This window comes from Dasypus novemcinctus, chromosome 24 (assembly GCF_030445035.2).
Source record: "Dasypus novemcinctus isolate mDasNov1 chromosome 24, mDasNov1.1.hap2, whole genome shotgun sequence".
NCBI classification, from domain to species: Eukaryota; Metazoa; Chordata; class Mammalia; order Cingulata; family Dasypodidae; genus Dasypus; species Dasypus novemcinctus.
Window position 1 is genome coordinate 12,792,872 of NC_080696.1, and position 20,535 is coordinate 12,813,406.

Below are 20,535 nucleotides of genomic sequence, written 5' to 3' on the forward strand. Positions count from 1 at the left end.
TTTAATGTATGATATTGGGCTAGTTGCATACTGTTTGAGCTTCAGTTTCTTCTGCAAATTAGGAGATAATGGATATAAATTGCTTGGTAAATGGTCAATGGTATATGTATCAAGAAGGTGGTGATAATACTCTAAGCAAGTAGAGTAGTTTATAGTTTACAAAGAGCTTACACGAAGATCGTCTCTTATGATACTTATGGATACAACTCTTTGAGGGTCATTTATTCAACAAAAATTTTTTGAGTACCTCATAGGTGGCAGGCATTGTTCTATATGTTGGAGAGATTTAGCAGTGAAACAGCAGGAAAAATATTCCTTGTTTTCAAGGAGTTTTCATTTTAATGGAGGAGGTAGATAATTATACTTTATTAAAATATTTTATAATATTAATAGATAATAATAGTAATAATATATGGTGAGTACTATGAGCCATGCATACTCAGTAGTTAGACCCATATTTTTTTTATTTTTGATTAGCTCCATGTTTTTCCATTATATACTTTTTTACTTTTTGTTTTGTTTTGTTTCTGAAGTACCAGGGGCCAGGGATTGAAACTGGGACCTTGTTGGTGGGAAGCCAGTGCTTAACCACTGAACAACACTGACTTCCCTGAGGTTTTTTTTTTTTTTTTTCATTTGTTTTTCTTGTTGTTTGTTTTGTTTTCTCAGGAGGCACTGGGAACTGAAACTGGGACCTCCTGTGTGGGAGGTAGGAGCTCAACTGCTTGAGCCACATGTACTTCCCATTACGTACTTTTTAGAAGCTGTAAAATAGTTATAAACTACAACCTTTTTCTTTTCCAAATTTTATCTTCTGTTTTAAATCAATGAGGTAATTAAATTTTTTAATTAAAGGCTAGTGTAGTACATATTACCAAAATTCATGAAATCTCCAAGATTCTATGACATATTTGTTAAAAACATGTATTAAATATAAGTAAATAGAGGCCTATAATAACCTGTATTTATGTATGTCTGGTAAGTATACTCTGAATAAAGCATTTCAGAATTACTTTACACAGTTATTTATTCAATAATCTTGGCATTTCTTTTTCTCTGTAGACAAGTCAGTAATACTCTCATGGGTAATATGTCTCAAATTCAGCACCAAGCCTGTAAAAAAGCCTCATTAATTTGGAAGTTACATGCTTTAATAATATGGCTCTTGGAAAACAAAAAATTGTAGTGATTTTAAACATTAAGATTTGATCTCTAATTCTGAATTTATTGAAGGCTACAGGAAAGATATTCTCAGGGTCATTTACAGACATCGACTATTGGCATATGAATTTGCCTGCAAAATCCAAGGAAACTGGAAGTCATCATTTGGGATATTGGGGCAGAAGTCTGTAAGACTTGGTGAGAAAAAGTCACATTTGCCCCCATTAAATGTTTAAAGATTTAATCCTGAAAATGTATTCTAGTTGCTATCTCAGTAAGGGAAATACATTTTTTTTTCTGTATTTAGTCGCCTTTTTAAAGTGCTTAAAGAAATGTTTCTTCTCACTGTTTAAGACAGTGGTTAAGAGCTTAAGCTTCAGAGACAGGCAGAATCCTTGTTCTATCAATTACTAGCCATATAATTTCAAAAGAATTCCATTATGACTCTAAAATATATCTGGCATTTTTCTCCTCTCTCCATCTTAATATCCCCATCTTGTTCCATACTACCAGTTCTCCATTCATCAGCTGGAGTGACCTTATTATGATTGAATTTTGACAGCCCGACCCCCAGACATAATCTCCCTCATCATGTTTAACATCCTCCAATGGCTTTCTCTACACTAGAATGAAATTCAGACTCCTTACCTTGGCCTGGTTTCAAAGCCCATCTTGCTGAACTCGCCTCTGTCTTGCTCACTGGGCATGGGCCAACCTGTATTATATCAATCCTTAAACATTCTAAGCTGATTCCCTACTTGGAATTTTAACACATCCTGTTTCCTGTGTGCTCAGAATACTCTCCACCCCCTCCTCACATAGCTTGACTATTTCTTAGGTCTTAGGTCTTCCTTGAACACCCAATCTAAATCGGTCCTTCTGTTAGTCTTTAGCTCTAAGCACTGTGGTTTTCTTTTTCAAGGAACCTGCCACAGTTTCTTCATCTGGAACATAAGGACAGTAATTCCTATCCATAAAGTTATTGTGTGAACTAAATGAGATTAAAATATATAAAACTCTAGCACTGTATTTTGCAGGGAAAATCCTCAACAAAAGGTGGTGTCAGCAGCAGCAGCAGCATGATCACTAGGCATTTATTAAGCCCACGGTATGTGTAAGACATTGCTAAAGTTTATAGAACACAGTTTAAAAAGACAGAATTTTGTTAGAATTTTGTTTTACCTCACTTTACTGGGTACATACTATATATATCACCATATCTGGGAAATTAAAATGTGGAATTTTGTAATTGAAAAAGATTCCATGTTTTTTAATGGAACATTGATATGAACTAGCCTCAGCTTTGTAATGTCGCAGTCGTCAGAGTTCCAATGAACTGAGTAGGGTAATTCCATTGGGTAGTAATTGCCTAGACTGCCCTACCCACTCCCACCCCCCCACACTCTATTCCAGACAGCTGGAACTGAAAAAGAAGCACTGCTTTTATGCGTGCGCACAATTCACATCAGTCCGTAAAATCCCATTATCGCCAACTTCCACAACCCTGTGAGTACAAGCTTCTTTTTGAAGACTCATAAAAAAGAAAAACCAAAACCAAAACAAAACAAAACAAAAAACCTTATAGGCAATCCTGTGGTTCACTTTTAATCTCATTTCACCCATATAGTATAAAAATAAGATGGGGGTCAGGAGTGGGAAGTGCATATAATGAGATTTGCTTACACCTTCACTTGGGATCCTGTGATACTTGTGAGAAAGTCTGGTGAAGTTTGTGTACAGATTTTTAGTTTATATTTTGAGATAAATTGGATTTAATTCCATTTTAATGTTCAAAGAATAAATTGCAAGCTTAAGTGGGCTATTCTAGTTCTTTCTCTTTCATCTGTTCAGAATGTCTATACTATTCAGGGGTTTCCACTGACCTCTCATGACCAACAACCTTTGCAACTGTGATCATCTGTTAGAGTATTAGGTGCAGTGCTCTCCCCTGCTCTCCTTTCCATTTCATGTCCCTTTCCATCTAAGAGTATGACCTCCTTTCTGACCCATCTTTTAATTGCTTGTACTGGGCCCATTTCAGTCCTTTTCTTTTGGTTTCCACCTTCCCATGTGATTAACATTTTTCATGGCATTCTTTCCAATATCCCTGAGGATAACAACTTTCCTGTTACCTGCTGTATCTCCTACTACCTCGAATTGAGGAAACTCTAGGGGAGGGAAGAGGTGTGGGACTTAGAGAGTCTCAAAAAATTGCCCCCAACCCTAATAAATAACTTCTTATGTTTCTGTCACTGTAATTCAAAACCTTTCTTTTGAAGTTCTTCTTTCATACCTATATCATCTTATCCTGTCATCATCTCTCTCCATCTCTGGAGCATTTCCCCATCTTCCTTAGGGCCTTTGTTACAAACTTTACCTCATGCCAACCCTTTCCATCTGTCTCAGTGACTTTGTTCTCTTTGCTGGTGACTATTCCAAAATTGCAACTTCTCAGTCACAGTGTTTACTTCAGTCATCTTAAAGTCACAATCAGGGCTTGGACCAAACCCTTGTACATCTTCCTTTTCTTTTTTGATATTAAATATCATTGTAGATTCATACCTCTATACTCCATCTTATTCCTGAGGTGAATAAATCTTCTTGATTATTCCCTTCCTTTTTATCTGTGTTGCTACTCTCCATGACCAACCAAGACTCCTCACCTTCTATCTCTTGAAAAGCGTAGCCTTAATGATGGCGTCTATCTTCTTATCCACATGCTAGAGTCTGGCTTTTATCTCATTTCTCATCAGACACTGCTCTCACACACCCTAAAGGTATCATCTTTTCAAGTTTTTGGTATCCTCTTCAAAGTTTTTATCCTGACTACATAATTGACATCCTCCTTGACTTCATATTTTCTTCTCATGATTATTATTCCTCCTTTCTGACTACTTGTTTTAATTTTCTTTGGGACTCCTCTTCCTTCTTCTGCCTCTACAAAGGGTAAATGTTCCTTTGGTTCATCTTTCTCCCTCTGTTCACTTGTGACCTCATTCTACCCTTTCAACTTTAAAATGAACTTCTTAGATATAGATTCCATTCCCTGATGTCCCCAGACTCTCATTTCCAAATTCCTAGTAGTCATTTCCAGAAGGATAGCATAAACGTACTCTAAACCTAAGGCATTTGTAATTTATCATCTAAACAGTGGGTCTCTCTGCTGGAGGGTTAAAGAGGTTACTATTAATAATTATTAAGTAGGAACCTGTACCGTGTGTGGTCACTTGTTTAAACCCAATATGTACAAAAATCTCTTAAATCTGCTTATCCTCCAGTGTTTTCCAACTTTATTAATTGGCTTGCCAACATTCTTACCTGGGCTGAAAAATCTGCATCATCTTCAACTCTAACCCTTTCCTCAGTTTCCAATTCCTAGAAATTCTATCTTTGCTGTGTCTTTTGAATTAGTCCATTTTTTCCCCATTCTACTGGCAATGCCTATAATTCTGTATAGTCTTCTAACTGGTGTTTTTGACCCAGTTTCTCTTCATTCATCCTTCATGCAATATTTTTTATTACTAGAAAATGTTTCTAAAGTACATTGATTATTTGTACACCTGCTCAGAAACCTTTGTCAAACAAGATCGTGCAGACTTCTCAGCTTGGAATTAAACACTACAAAAACTGACGTTAAAAGCTTCCTAGCCTTACCTCTTTCATGGAATTTGTATTTCAACTGGACTTTCTCCAGATCAGTGGTCCTCACCCCAGTGTGCATTGAATACCTTTGGAATTAAAAAAAAGTAAATGCCCAGCATTAACCTGAGAAATTTTGAATTAGTAGTCCTGTGTTGAGACCTGGTTATCATAATAAAAACCTCCTTGAGTGACTCTGACCACAGCCAGGTTTGAGAAATATTGCCCCTTTTCCCCCTACTGTCATGACTTTGTTCACCATTTTCTCTCCATCTGCTTTTCTTGCTAATTTAGATTCCTCCTTATCTTTCAACACTTAGTCCTAATTTTACCTTCTTCCTTAAGTCTTCCTCAGTTCACCCAAATAGTTGCAATTTTTTCTTCCTTTATACTGCAGGAGCGGTAAACTTTTGTTAGATTATGTTAGTGCCTTAAATCTCTAGGGGCACATAGTTCTTGAAGGCAAGGCCTCTGCTATTTTTCATATAGAATCCACTCAGTAAAGATCATTGGCTTGTTAAGACTATTTGTAAAGAACTTTGAAGTTCTTAAGGAAGTGATTGATAACATGAGTTACTTTTTGCTAATCTAACTGGAAGTCCAAAGTCAAAAAGTGCAGTAGTAATTACAAGATTATGCTAAGTCTAGATTTGCTAATCATGCCAAGTAGGAGGGGAAAAAATGAGATTTTAAATGCCCCTAGCATTTTTAGCAGCACATGAGCTGACATAAAAAGTACATTCAGTAGTGGATTGGTGGTTTCAAGTGCCTTAGAGCAAGTTGGTCTTTTTGGATTCCATATGAAAATTTTCATATTGGCATGTGCTTTAGTAAAAAAAAACTGTACTTAGTTTTTTACTAGTCTTTTGGCACAGGGAAATACTTTTAATAAATTGACCTTGCTAAAGAGAGCACAGTATTGTTTTTAATAGGGAACGAGAGTGTAAGTGCAGTGATTTAATGTGGTTTCAAGTGGCTGCACCCAAAAACAATTTTTGATTTTTGTCAAACATTCAGCAAGGGAGATATTTTTTAGCTTCCCTAGTTGTGCTTTTGTTATATCTATGTGCTGTATATTCAGGACTGAATTTTTCCTATAATTTTCTCTACTGGAGTCTGATTTACTTTTATTTTATCAGTAAAGACTGCACATTTAGTATGGAACTTATAGAACTTATTCTTAGTTTATTTCGTTTCCTATAAGGTGGTGACTTGTATTGTTGATATTTGGATTTCATAGCAAGTGTCGGTAAAAAATAAACTCTTACCCCCTTGGTGGTCTGTGTTTTTGCTGGTGTAGAACATGTTTCTAACTTATCCCAGGTAAAGGTAGTTAAAAGGGATGTATTAGAATATACATAAAATTTTCTGTGCTCATGAAAGTTATAGTAACTGGAAAATAATAAATGTATTATTTCTTGGTTTATGCTTTTTTATAAACTTATATATTTATAGGGATTTTATGGAACTATCTAGCCCCTTCCCTGACTTATGGAAGAAATGTAGCTGAACTATTTGAAATCTTTAGAAGCAAAGTCAAAAATTCATTCAGGAAGTGATTCCCATATTTATTATTAATCACAGTTGTCTTTAAGTTATTCCTTAAAAATGACTATGTTCCATAAGAGGAAATAAAAAATAGAAAGCATTGGGAAACATGGCAAATGTATACTGAATGAAGTTTCATTGTCAGTTGGATATGTTTCTCTGTTAGCAGAGAAAAAGTAGCAATATCTAGCAAACCTCTGGGAACACATGGCAGACTTTTCTTCATAATAGTAGTGGTAATTTATGTCTTATAGAACATTGTAGTTATCATGCACATCTCATTTTATCCTCGCAACAATCCTGTGCAGGTGTCTGGTATTAATCCTCCCATTTTACAGAGAAAGAAGCTGAGCTAAAAGGGGCAAGTAGTTTGTTTTTCAGTACATACCTAGTAAATGATACATCTGAGATTTCAAATCCTCAGATGCCAATTCGCATTACCAAAATGCTATTTTAAGAAATACTGATTTTCCAAAGACCTCCTTACAAAGTATCAGTCAGGGCAATGGTGGCAGTGTACATAGTGGGAAAAGTCATGAAACTACTTCTGAATTTTTCCATGTAAAGAGTAAATAAGTAAAATAAGAGTACCCCATAGGACTGTTAGGAAAATGGATTATGCATGAAACATTGAACTCTTTGACATAAAATGATCGCAAGCTCAAGATATTGTTAATTTTTTTAAATTTGTAGCTAATTTTTATAGTTATGCCTAGAAAAGTATATGGGGTACATAGGACTTATGTGCTGGGCAACTTGCTACTTTAATGATAGTAATATAATTCCGAAAAAGCAAACACAATTATTCTGTACTTTTTAAAAGTTTTATTCAGCAATAAGACCATAATTTTTCATATTTAAGGAAGTATGAAAAATTTGTCGAGTTTTAAGAGCTGAATACATGTAGCGTTGGATCAAGGCACATACAAGACTGGCCAAAGGGCGTACAATGCACTTTGGTTTCTTTGTTGAAATAATAATCATCATCATGGCAACAGAAAGGTGATGTGATTTTTAAACAAGTATTAGCTCACAATTCAGTAGGAAGCTAGAAAGAAATGTTTGTTATGTAATATCTGGAAAATTGTGACAGTAATGGGCAGTATCCTTGATCATTGTGATAATAAACTGAACATTTACATACAGTGTGAAAACACTTCACATATACCAGATTTAAATTTGATTTCTAATATTTTTCTTTTAATTTCTCTTTTATTTAAAGTACTACTTTTTCTGGATTGTAGAGGGGAATTGCTTATGTTATGCTACCTTTTTAATATGTATCAGGTTTCTCTTTGACATCCTTTATGATAAAAACATCATAAACACTACCAATTGTGTATTTAGAATTCATTTTTCAAAAATCAGGGTGACACAGGAAAAATCAAAATGCAATTCTGGTATTTGTGTTCATTACGGTATGCAATACTAAGTTTTCATGTTTTCCTAAGTACACATTTCCTCCCCTAACTTGGAAGCACATTTACATTGTTTTTGTGAAGTCCTTTATTCTCAAATCTTTTGTTAAAAATGGCTCTAAAAACAGATTTCACACTCCTTTAATGCCAGCTCATGTATTCAGTTCAGAAGATATGTTTACCTTTTTAAGGGTATCTAATTTGTCTAGAGCAAAAATGGAGATATGCAGCAAGTTTGATATTGCCCATTACTTCACATATTTTGATTTATTGAATACCACTAGGATAATACAAATTTAATAGTTGGAACATTATTTCATAACTATTTTTGAAATTTAATTATTCTCATCCAGCCAGCTTTTTTCTTTACATTTTAATACCAAAGTGAAAAATGGCCTGTGCTTATACTACAAGGATCTCAAGTGAATGCAGTCCTGATTGTTCAACACAGCAAGAAAATTCACTTTCACAGTCAACAAGTCATCTTACTCAGTAGAACACAAAAGTAAATGGTTTGTAACTTCAATATTTGCAAGGAAAATACAGTACAAATTACTAAAAAATACTAAAATATAGAATTGTGTTCAGGCATCTCCACTACATCAATCGCAGCAGTAACCTGAAATTTGAAACTTTTAATAAAAAGTTCTTAAATATAAATTATATGGCAAATGTACAGTACATTGCTTTTTTCCAGTCTCTTTTTCCAGTGTTTTGCAGTAGAACAGGGATCCTACTCTCACCGCCCCCTTAGGTTTTAAAAAACCAAAAACCAAAACGCAGTCTGCTGCAAGTCCTTCAGCATCATGAGTGTGAGTGATCTGAGTCTGGAATACCACTGTCTCTGTAGCTTCGGTTACTACTGCTTTCACTGTGATTGTTCTTGCACAGATTCATTCCATTGGGAGGATATATGGTGTGTATTACAAACTCCTCCTTTGAGATGGGTTCATTGCTTATTGGTAACATTTGAAAAGAAGTCTCCCTGATTTCCAGGATCGAGTTGTCCTTCTTAGTGCCAGCTTCCGCATAGTCGTCCTTTCTTCTCCTGCCTTTGCTGTATGCACAGTTCCTTGAGAACAGTGCTCCATTCCTGTGAACATACCAGCACACGAGAGCAAGGAGCGCAATAGCCACCAGGGCCACGGCTCCGCCGATGATGGCAGCCAAAGGTAAACTGGGGTTTTTATAAGGTTCTTTCTCTTGCTCTCGATTGAGGGTGGTTGTTGGGTTGTACATTCGAAGAGGTGCAGTTTCTGTCTCAATACAAACAGGACTTTCATCAAATAGGTAGAGGTTACTGGTTTCCATGGGAACCATGCATACACGATAGGGTGAATCGGGCTCAAGGGCTGTGACCAAGTATTCACTGCGATCCCCAGTGACGATTGTTTCTGTTATAGATCCAAATGCTGGGCTATGGCCCAGTTTGAGCCAGCTGAGTCTTAAAGCAGTCATGGGTAAAGCAAGTTTCCAAGAGATATGAATTGTCTCAGAGGTGACAGATTTCACAGTAATTGTAATTGTTTTCCTTGCCGGACTCCCTGTAGTTCGCTGTTTCTTAGTGAGCTTGGGGTTCTTAATGTCTGGTGGTTTGGTCACTGGAGCTGGCCACTGTCCTTGAGCAGGAGGATTCACTGTGTTGGGTAGTACAGTGGTTATCTGACTGTTATGTATGACCCCACTGTCCTTACAGTCAAAGAGTTCCACACTGAGGTCCTTGATAGCCATCCCTCGGACTTTTTCTGGGGCTTGGCACATGAGCCCGCGTACATTGACCTTCGCAGGTAGTGATTGTAACCAGTCACGTACCCATTTCATCTTGCACCCGCAATACCACGGATTGTTGCGAAGAATCAGTTGAGTTATATTGTCCAAATCATCAAAGATACCCTGAGGTAAATTACTTAGGTTATTATTGGACATATCGAGTCGATACAGCTGCCTTAGAGAAGAAAAAGCATTTGGAGGCATCCGATTAATGTGATTTTCTTGAAGATAAAGCTTCCTCAGATTTGTGCCTGGAAGGTTTACAGGTGCAGCAGTCAAGGAATTCCGTACCAGTGACAGTTCTGTTAAGTTGACTAGGTTGAAGAAAACTTTGTCACCTAAACCTTGGTTGTTCAACAGGTTTCCATCTAAAACTAAGCGTTTTAGGCTGGTAAGATCTTGAAGTGATGGTGAGGAAATAGTGGATATGCGATTATCATCCAAGCGTAGTTCTTCTATAGTTTTGGGCAAACCCCAGGGGATTGTGCTAAGGTGGTTCCGGGACAGGAAGAGCAGTCGGAGATAGTTGCTGTCTCGGAATGCTCCTTCTTCAATACTAACAGCAGAGACTGAATTATCATCTAAATGTAATTCTTCCAGATATGGAATTTTTGAAAGTGAATCATAAGTGATAGTCCTTATGTTATTTTCTTGCAAATGTAACTCTTTCACGTACTTTGGGAGGTTGGTAGGAAATTCATCTAAACTGTTGTGGTATAGGTATATTCTTTCTACTTTCAGCAAGTTTCTCAAATCTGAAGGAATCCCGGCATTGTTTATTTGGTTGTTCTGAAGGTAGAGAGTTGTAGCATCCTCTGGTATTCCTGCTGGAATAGACGTCAGAAAGCGATCATTGCAGTAAATGAAACCTGCATCACAGCGACATGCGGATGGACAGGATTTAGCCATAACTAGTAGAGGTGCCACTTGAAAGAACAGCCCAATTTTAGTCCCAATGAGGAAGACGCTCCAGGCTGGGCCGATCATGGTCAGCAGTGGAGAGGTCTTTACACAAGGTAGCTTCAGTAACGTCAGAGCCCTAAAATGGAGTAAAAAAAGACAGAAAACAGTTAGGCCAGCATACTAAAAACAGTATTTAAAACAGCCATGGAAAACTAAAAACATCTATAATTACTTTTAATATTTTAGAATTATTTTGTTGCTTATGGTATACTGCTATTTAACAATTGATACAATCATATAACCTCATTACTTTAATGTTTCTGGTATATGAATTATGTCCTGTCCCAAATCCATTTTATTTGCAATGTTTAATATAATTAACATTTCTTGAATATCTAAAGCATTTTCATTACATTTGATATAGTGTCCAGTCACTGAACCAAGATAATCAAAGTTTTAATTTGTTCTTAATATTCACAATGAATTGGCACTCATAGGAATATGGTTTATTATCTTTAAGATAATTTTACTGTTAATAAAAACCAAATTTTATGTCTACTTTTTATCAGTCAAAGGGCAATACTGGTGGAGAAATATATAGTAAAATTCTATTATTTTACTAGTTATTCAGGAATATTTAGATACCTCTTGAGAGCCTGAATCCCAGTAAGGCAATTATTTGCTTTGATTATTAATGCTATTTCTTTTCCTTTCATTATTAATATTAAACATTCTAAAGAGGTATTTCTAGAGAGAAAATGAGAAGGAATCTTTTTCATTTAATTTAGGGAAAGAATTACATAGCTAATATAACCAGCTAATATAAGTGGATAATTTCATATTAAATTTTTTTCCCTTTGGTTCCTGTTTTGTTATATGCTTCATACTGCATGGTTTAATGGCTCTATCCACATATTTCCTTATATTCCATCTTATAACATGTTTTCATAATGCATTTATCAATTCTTCAAATTCTAATCCAGAACATGATTCAGCTTTCTCCATGGCTAGAGAAATATAAATTTATACTGATCTATTGTTTAATTTCCTCTGCATTCTTAAGATATTAATTAGCCTTTATAATTTCAGGCAGAAAATAAAATTACTTCAATATTTTTCCTACCTTATCAAACGATGTGAGTAAATTTTGCGTGGGTGAAATCCAATGCACATATATTATTTTCCTGGTGAGGGGCTGGGACTTTTAAACTCTTGCTTAGTCCTTGGAAGTGTTCTTCTCTTTTTATTCAAGTAATCCTATGCCGCACACACCTCCAGATCAGGTTTGCTGTTGTCAATGAACATTCCAGCTGCCGTTCAGCATGGTGGGCAAGCTCATTAAAGTGGGGGCCAGAAACAATTCAGCTTCCTGTTACTATGTAGGACACATGGCTTCCTATGTATTTTTTTTTTTCTCTTTCTGATAGAGTTTCTGCGTGAAGGTTCCTTTTGTGTAGCTTAATTCCCTTAGTGGAAATTGCTCTCTTTGAAATTCTCGTTGGCTCTTCTGTGCAATGTGGTCAGAGATAGTAACTTTAGATCCTCATGAAGAAAGCCATTCATGATGCTAAGGCCTGCATAGTAATAGGTTTTTCAGTCAGTCTACCCTCCCCCCCATACCTTTATTCCCATCCAGGATTATCCAAGAATAAATTTTGTACAGTAGCTACATCCTGAGGTATGATTACCTGCTGTGAAATAGCTATTTCCAACTTTTGCTTCTTGCTGCTTTCTCAAAATTTCTGATGCACTCACGTTTTACAAGAATAGGTATTCTTTTTTTAAGAGGTAAAGAAAACTTAATTCAAATATTCTTCATGAAAAAAAGGAAGTATATTATATTTTCTTTATATGGCTCTTCCTTAAAATATACTGGGTCTGAGCAGCTCCTGTGAAAGTAAAAGGTTGTAATAAACTATTAATAATGAACTTTAACTTACTGGAGAAATTTCCTAGAGACCCTCCCACAGCTTTCAAATTCAGGCCAGTCTTTCTAAGTGAAAAATAATAAAATGCTTAAAGAGGAGAAAAACCAAACCCAAGTACACGTCAAATAGGTGGGCAAACACAAGGAGTTTTGACTGAAATGCTGTGGTAACTTTTTAGTCATTTCTGAAGATGGTTTTCCAAAGTCATATAATCTACAGTTTAAAAAGTTGAAAAGAGTTTGCTTTAGAAGGCTTTCTTTTGATTTGCTTGGTGCTCTGTTGGATTCTGCCTGCAGTCCTCAATTTTCCCAGTTATAAAATATAGACACCATCACCTTCCTCCCTAGAGGTGTTTCTGAGGACCAATTGGTGATCTTGAAACTTAGGCACTCAGATATTGGCAAAAAGATGGCATAGGATTTCAAGTCATAATTAGTTTTTTAGGAGAGTACTATTTTAGTTTTCTTTTAACAAATTGAAGCTGAGCAATGTGTATTTGGAATGGAAAGGACATTATTTCAATCTATACCTCCTTGTAATGACCATTTAGAAAGCGTGCTAAAACCTGGTGAGGCATCTCTCTCTTGGGTCAAACATGAACACATCTCTCTTGGGTCAAACATGAACACACCAATTTCCCGTAAGTGTATTTTTCATTTCTGAAAGAAGACTAAAGAGATCAGTGATGTTAATGATGACTGCTTTGTCCATCATCTAATACACATGAAGACTTTTATAGGTGGTGTGGATGATGGTGTGTAGGACCAGCATTTGTTACCCAGAGTCACCCACTTAGATGCTTTCTTTATGTATAGGGACATTTTGGGTATCATGGAAATATTTGACCCTGAAATTCAGGACTTAAATAGTAGTAATCTGCTTCTTCCCCAGTAATTACGTGGCATCCAACAAGTATAGCATCTGTTCCAGAATTCAAACACTAGTTAAAGTGTGTGTTAAACAAGGCCAGAATTTGTTTCTGATACTCTTTGAAAATTTAGTTTCTTTTAGATCGCCAATAGTTACCAACACTGTCATAGACTTAGGATAACTGCATTAACAGTAGGAACCAATAAAAAAATTGCAGATATATATGTTACAATTTAGGGAACTTGAAACAGAAATAGCAATAGCAGATGGATAAAACAGTCTCTAATGAATATTGCAAAGGGCCCACAGAGGAAAGTTTAAATGATTGATTGTCTAATGTGAGATTTTACTGTGATTCCTTTGGGGCTTTCCTCATTATTGTTGAATTCCAATAGGTATATTTTCGTAAAACTGCTTTCTCACTGTGTGAAATGGGAAGAACAAGCTGTTGAAATAATGACAAAGTTACTTTTTGAAGTCTCTGCTTGTAAATGTTTTCTGAGCTTGAAGATTATTCAGCATATAAAATAATTTGATTAAATTAAGCTTAGAAAACAATTACTTTTATTAAATTGCATTAAAAACTGATCAGAATGATTACGAAAATAACAAGTGAGAACCTGCTTAAAATATTACAAATATAAATCAAGTATTTCTCATATTCTAGAAATATCCATGAGGCCATAGACTTCATGGATTCATTAGTTGAGTTAATGAATCTGCTAAATGGGGATTTACAAATTGTTTATTTTCCCCAGGTTGATTCAGATAGCAGTGTGACCAAGGTGATGATCATAATGATAACCAGAGATAAAATATGGCTGGCTGTCATATTCAGCTTATGTCTGAACTATAAATATTTCACCAAATCAGGCTAGAAGAATATGTATTGATTTTCACATTTCTATCCCAGATAAAGAAAAGAAAGTTTAACTTGATGAGAAAAATAAGGAAGATAATTTATTTTTCCTATTTTACATTTGTGAAATAGTTTTGCCATTAATACAAAAGTGGTAATAATGTGGGATTAACAGAAAGCCTTAAAGCTCATTAAGTTCTTGGAAAATGTCACTCTCATTTCCATGAATTGCATAAAAACAAAAAGTAAAAATATAGAATGTTTCTTTGGAAAGAAGCATATTGTTTCAGAAATAAGAATTCTGCTTATAGCTCCCCTCACATACCCTTGCTCCTTTAAGGTCAAAACAGTTCAATTCATGTTTGATTGTGTTTTATATCTCCTCCTTCCGTTTTATATTTGAAACTATAATGAAACACATACCTCCTCATCCCCCTTTTTTGTTGTATATTAAAGGCTGTAATGATCTGACTATTGAAAATAAGGGACTCTGCCCTGATGCTTAGACATCCCCCTTTCTAAGCTGTCTATACACTTCAGGAATATAAAGACATTGTAGTAGAATGTGAATGATGAAAAGAAAAATGACCCCCACAGGCATGGACACTGTGGCCAGGTTTCCACATCGACTTCAGAGTCTTTATTTCTGCATGAGCTTAAAAGGGGCCATTACTTCTGAACAAGAAAGGATTGATCTTCTTTTAGAAAAATATTCTTAATAGGGAAAAACAAAATTTTAATGGAATGTTTTTAAATTCTTTTTTAATGGTATATAGCCCTTAAAACTGTTACAAGAAGTAGAAAATCATTGTCATTTCAACTGGTAAATAAAATTTTTAGTAGAGATCTTTCTATTCAGTTTCTTTTTTAAAATAACAACTGTGGGTTTTTGGTTTTTTGTTGTTTTGTTTGTTTGTTTGCATTTATAAAGCAATCATCAAGCCTGAAAATCCTCTTATTTCATGATATACCTAAGAAAATAGAAATAGATAAGGATTTTGAGGCATTTTAGGAAAATTAATCTAATTTAACAAGTTATATCTGAATTGGGAAGTGGTATTTAAGTAATATGAAAAAACTTAAGACAATATACATGTTTATACAATTCCTTCTCTGTATTACAGTATTTTGGAGGTGAGAATGTTCAAGATGAGAAGGTATTTCTCATGTTTTGAGAAAATCATTTAGATTAAGAGGAAATTATATGATGGTAGTGCTAACTTTCTAAATCCTTTATTTACTACCATTTAAATTGATTTTGATTTGACTTGTTTGATCATTGTTCATTTTTTTAAATCTTAAATTGAGTATAGGGTTTTGAGATTTTAGTTTCCTTTTAAAGATTTGCTTCTTGGTAATGATTTTTTAATGCTGGTAACTTAGAAATATTAAATCTAAAAATAGAATGGCATGTAGAACTTTTAATCCAAAATGTGTTATTATTTTGAGTAAAATACTGAGGCTGAAGAAAACAGATGCTTAATCAAATCTATCCAAATTTCTGGGTAAACTGGAATTTATGCAATCATAATCTATAAAGTCTTATGAAAGCAATTTATTTGTGAAGGCTTAAATTCCTGGTGGAAAGCTCAACAAAATGATCAACTTGTGAATTCTAAATCTTTGCAACAGCAAATGGTATTTCAAATAAAAAATATATATATATGGTCAAAATGAAAAACTGGACAACATCACATTAGTTGATAGTGACAGCAAAATGCTTTCTAAGCAGCCTGTCTGGTAGTTAAATTTTCCACGATCATCAGATTTCAGGAAAGTTCCAATTCTTTTGTTTAATGCCAGGCAAGCAGAAGGACCTCTAATTCTCCTCTTGAGAGTCATGAAGTCTGAAGGGTTTGCTGAGAGGCAGAGAAGCAAGTGTGCCTTTTCATACTTGGTTTTATCCAGACTATTTTTGAACCTGAAGAAGGTTTGTTTCATTTATGGAGAATAGGGGATAAAAGTTCCAAAGAAAATGATTTTTCTCCAAGGATTTTTTGCTGTCTCCTTTTATGTTTCTGGTTCTTTTCCCCAATAGGCTTGTGATAAATTAATCTAATTCTGCTTCATTTACTTTGACTTGTAAAGTTAAAGTAAGCATCCTTAAAACAAAAATGCAAACTGAGATGTTGTCTTTTATCGTCGTGAATGCTGCTTCCTTTTATGACATTAAAGTCAGACTAAATGAATTAGAAAACCAGGACTTGTAAGAATGTACAAGATATTAATTTAGGGAGTGGTGATGAGAAGTAGAGATCTGTGGAAGGGGAGTTCGTGCTTTAAGTTTGTGCTGACTTTTGAGTAATTGTGATAAAAATTATGCTTACTTTTGTTAAACAACATATTTTCCTATTGTAAACTTGAAATGTCTGTTCAGTTTAGTTGATGGACTTAAAATATACTAGTTCAACAGATATTTATTTGAGTCCACTGTGTGCCACACATTGTGTGGGTTGGTGAAAAAAATCTAAAATAAAACATTAATTTTTCATGTGATTTAAACCAGATGAAGAACAAAATCAACAACACATAAATTGATCAATCCAATCTGGTGGCAACTTTAAAATTGGTGTTTAACCAAAGATATTCTGAGAGTTTTCTTTCCAAAGTTGCCAAGGTAACCTATGTACATGTAAAGTGAAAGAATAAAGAACAAAAGCTGTCATTGTCTCATCAAGTGAGAGCAATTTCTCCCTCCTCCCATTTAGGCGGACTAATACCTGAAGAAAACATTTTTATACATTCCTGACAGTTAATTTGGCGACTAGGAAAGAGATTATGCATATGCAAAATGAATGAAAGTTTTGACTATTGCTTAAACTATGTTTCATTCCTCTCTACTTAAAATCTGTTTTTTTCTGGAGTTTTTGTCAATAGACCAAATCTAAGTCCTAGAAATTGCTCTTATATACAATATGGAAATGGATTTCAAACCTATTTTTTAGTATAATGTTTGACCACATTTAGTGATGTTGATCTGCATTTTGAAACTAGAAAATATTTTTTCTGAAATGCTTGTACCTATTTTGGATCTCAAGATTAAGAAGGATTTTTCTGGAAGGCATTTAAAAATTGGCTTCTTTAACTTTTAATAAATTTTTGAAATGATGGATTATTAGAAGGAACTGAGAAACATCCCTTTCTATGATCTGAAAATGTAAATACAGTTTCAAGGACTAATACTGCTGAGATTTACTATAGAGTTTTTGCCCACTGGGGGGTGGTACACTCTACCAGAACGCTGCTTTTAGGAGCCCCACGTCTGCTGTGGGCGGCTGCCGGCCACTTTTTCTCTGGTTTAATTACTACAAAGTCTCCTGTTGAGAGGAACAGTAAAAGCCTCTGGGGCATAAGGTGGGGGGTGGGAGGGAAAGGGGAAAGAGGGTAAAAGGACTGAAGAAATTTCAATCTTTGAAAAATTTATGGAATCTTTTTTTCCCTCATTGACTTTATTTATGGTGTTCTTCATTTCACTTTAAAAAATTATTTATAATGCCTTTTAAATAAGCTGGTGTGAATAAAAGAATATTTTAAAAGGTTTATTCAGAATTTTAAATTTAGCTCTGGATCTTGCCATTAATCACATTCTTTGTTACATAGCCCACCCACCTTAAGAAGAGAGGAAAAGTTGGGATCCTTTGAAATGGCAATTCTAAACCAAATAATTTTTAAATGGCCAGATTTAATTTCATATGGATATGAACTTTGGCATATAAAAAATAGAAAGGAGAACATAATATTAAGACAAAGCAAGTTCTTTGCTACCGATCTTTGTAGGTTTTTAAATTGTTCAAAATAATCCAGAAAGAGAAGGAAACCTTAGAGTGCATGGTCAAGGAAAACACAGACAACTCTCTCCACAGTGCACTTGCGTGTTTAAAGCTGATAATTGTGTTTTTCATCTGGAGAGACTCAGTGTTCATTAGGGTCTTATGTCCCTAGGCAGGAGATGGTGAGCATAATTGGAGTTTCTATTTGATTGGGCAATATATTCCAGAGGAGAAACTGGGGTAAAGATAATTAATAGCTTGCTAACAAAGTCTGACAGCCACAAGATTTCAACCAAATTTATTTCACACCGCCTCATTTAGCTCTGAAAAAGTTTTGATAGAATTGGAGGCTCCTTAATTAACACTTGAAAGCAAAAGAAACATACCTTCTATTTTGCTGCCACGTTCAGTTATGACAGATTTCATTACTGTTTTTCTCTCTTTGTAAAAACTCTATATGTTGCCTAATTATGTATTTCACAAATATTAATGTTTAGGAAATGTTTAATTGGACGTTTTGAACCTAACCATAATTAATTTTAAAAGGGACGGTTGTAGTGTAGAGAAATGCAAAAAACAAAACAAATCAAAACAAAACAAAAAAACCCAGAAACACAGTAACTGCCAGTAATACAGGAACACAGTATTAATGAATTTATTGTGTTTTTTCATTCACTAATATCTTTGGTCGCTTTGGATTTAATGTATTTTGGCAGTACTCTATTTTTTAAAATATTAAATTTTCCTAGTTAAATGTAGGCAATCACATTTTTGAAACCCTGTTTTTTAAAATTTCCGGCTAATATAGGTATGAATGTGTTTGTATATGTATGTGTGTGTATCTGTATGGCATATTATTATAATACTGGTAGTGGTAGCAATAATATTGTGAAACTTTTAAAGGATTGATTCTTTCTTTACCCATTTCAAAAGAGAGGTGTATCAGTCATCTGTCACTTTTGGGCAGGCATAAGTGATTCCACCTGAAAACATTCATTATTTTTAAGCCGGTCAGGATTTTCTTATGCAGTTAGGGGTAAATGAAAGGCATTGCTACCACTGAAGCACTTCTCTAGTGGCTTTATTGATGTTATTTCCTGCTAATAAAATGACATACATGTGCATTTTAAGATAGATTTATTAAGAAAATTTAAAATAGCTCATTAAAACCATTAGAAAATTTGGTTCCATAACAGACAGATATCAAGGATTTTTCTAATTCTAAAGAATAAAATGAATTAAATTCACCCCCCCCATGTTGAGAAAATATAAAATATGGACCTGTTAAACTCTTTACTTCTATGCAACCATTTTGTCTTGGATGTAATTCACTGGAAAAAAATTTTTGAAAAGATAAATTTAACTACTTTTTGAAAGCTATGTAGTATAAATATATTTCTTCCAATACAAGATTTTCCTATTATAAGTTGAAAGTGAATGGATACTTTGCATATCCCATTTAATGAGGTCTTTACTCATTTATTTATTTTTTCCTTGCTGCCCCGCACTCAGTACATACATCAATTGTAGATTCCAGGCTGAGCTTTGTTAGTTTTTCTGAGTAGACTTTGCCAATTACTATGCTAGTCACATTCTACACTTGCTCAAGCAATGAATTTTGGTGTTCCGTTGAAGAGGGAATATCATTTATAAGAGAGTCTCCCCGTACTTGGGGTTAAATTCACTAGTTTAGATTTGCAAGCCTGAAATGCTGGAAGCAGCTCTGGCAGGATAGCAGTGCAAGCTTTAAAATCTAGGTGTAGCTGTTAATCCTTCACAGAGGCACAGAAGTCTCCCGGAGTAGCTTGGCTAGCTGTGAGCAAGATGTTTGCTTTTCATGTACTGCATGCTCATGGGCTGAGGGATTATTGATTTTCTCTCACAGTTGTTAAAACAGCAGTTGGTGATCATACCACACATACAGTACACACCAAGTTAACAGGACCTTTCACTTTCCTAACTGTGAAAAATCTGCCTGGAATTCTTTAATATTTAACATTTAACTTTCCAATTTGCTCTTTTCCATAAGACTTTTCAAATGGTAGTGGCTCAAAAAGAAAGTAGTCATTTATTATTAAAAAAAATAAATGAAAGATTTTAAGAAACTTATTGCATCTGAACATAGAGTCAAAATTTTTCCTTGCTGGCTTGCATGCACATATATTCCTTTTACTGGTGAAGAGTAAACATTCATATTTGGATGCCTCATGGTACCAAGTCGTTTCTTTCTAGAGAAGTAACCGAGCAAACTTTCTGGGACAATCAAAAGGAAAAACATGGAAAACACTTACCAGGAAGACGAGAAAAAAGCAATCCTATATGTACTGCCGCTGTTGCTGTGATTCCATAGACTGTGAACTGGAGTGGGAACCCTCCCCCCTCTCCCCAGTGCCGCGTCCAGTCCGCACAAAGCCAACAGCAGCTGCAGGCTGAGCTTGTCCTGCCTCGGATCACTCCTGTACTGAGGAGCGAGTGAGGGAGAGCATTCCAGTTTACTGCACACACCCCACCTCCAAGTCTGAAATTAAAGCTTCACCTCGCAGTGGTTGATGATGGGGGTGATGTCATAAGTGGGCAGGACTTAGCCAAGCTCTTGTTCCATGAGGTAAAAGGATAATCAGACAGATGAGCTTTGCTAACGCTAGAGGGGGTGAGAGCAGTCGAAATGA

General features: G+C 35.1%; 2 protein-coding genes across 6 annotated transcripts in view; one reads left to right on the forward strand and one right to left on the reverse strand.

The window, feature by feature from the left end:
* MACROD2 (mono-ADP ribosylhydrolase 2) overlaps positions 1-20,535 on the forward strand; it is a 2,160,736-nt gene that overhangs the window by 351,849 nt on the left and 1,788,352 nt on the right. The window lies entirely within an intron of this gene.
* On the reverse strand, positions 7,159-20,403 carry FLRT3 (fibronectin leucine rich transmembrane protein 3). Of its 2 annotated transcripts, XM_004475280.4 has the most exons (3): positions 20,158-20,392; positions 11,563-12,328; positions 7,159-10,575 (listed from the first exon to the last, which is right to left on the reverse strand). In XM_004475280.4, exons 2-3 carry the CDS (start codon positions 11,610-11,612, stop codon positions 8,571-8,573), a joined length of 2,055 nt encoding a protein of 684 aa, XP_004475337.2. In that variant the 5' UTR covers positions 11,613-12,328; positions 20,158-20,392; the 3' UTR covers positions 7,159-8,570. The 2 variants fall into 2 exon arrangements, with proteins under 2 accessions (XP_004475337.2, XP_004475339.2); XM_004475282.5 differs by lacking the exon at positions 11,563-12,328 and having other exon boundaries at positions 20,158-20,403.

What these genes read in the sequence shown, in the direction of transcription:
- FLRT3 (XM_004475280.4), bottom strand. Translation starts at nt 11,612, where the DNA reads ATGTGCATTGGATTTCACCCACGCAAAATTTACTCACATCGTTTGATA. An exon ending in TACTCACATCGTTTGATAAG is followed by an intron (nt 10,576 to 11,562) that starts GTAGGAAAAATA and finishes ACTCCATTTTAG; the next exon opens with GGCTCTGACGTTACTGAAGC.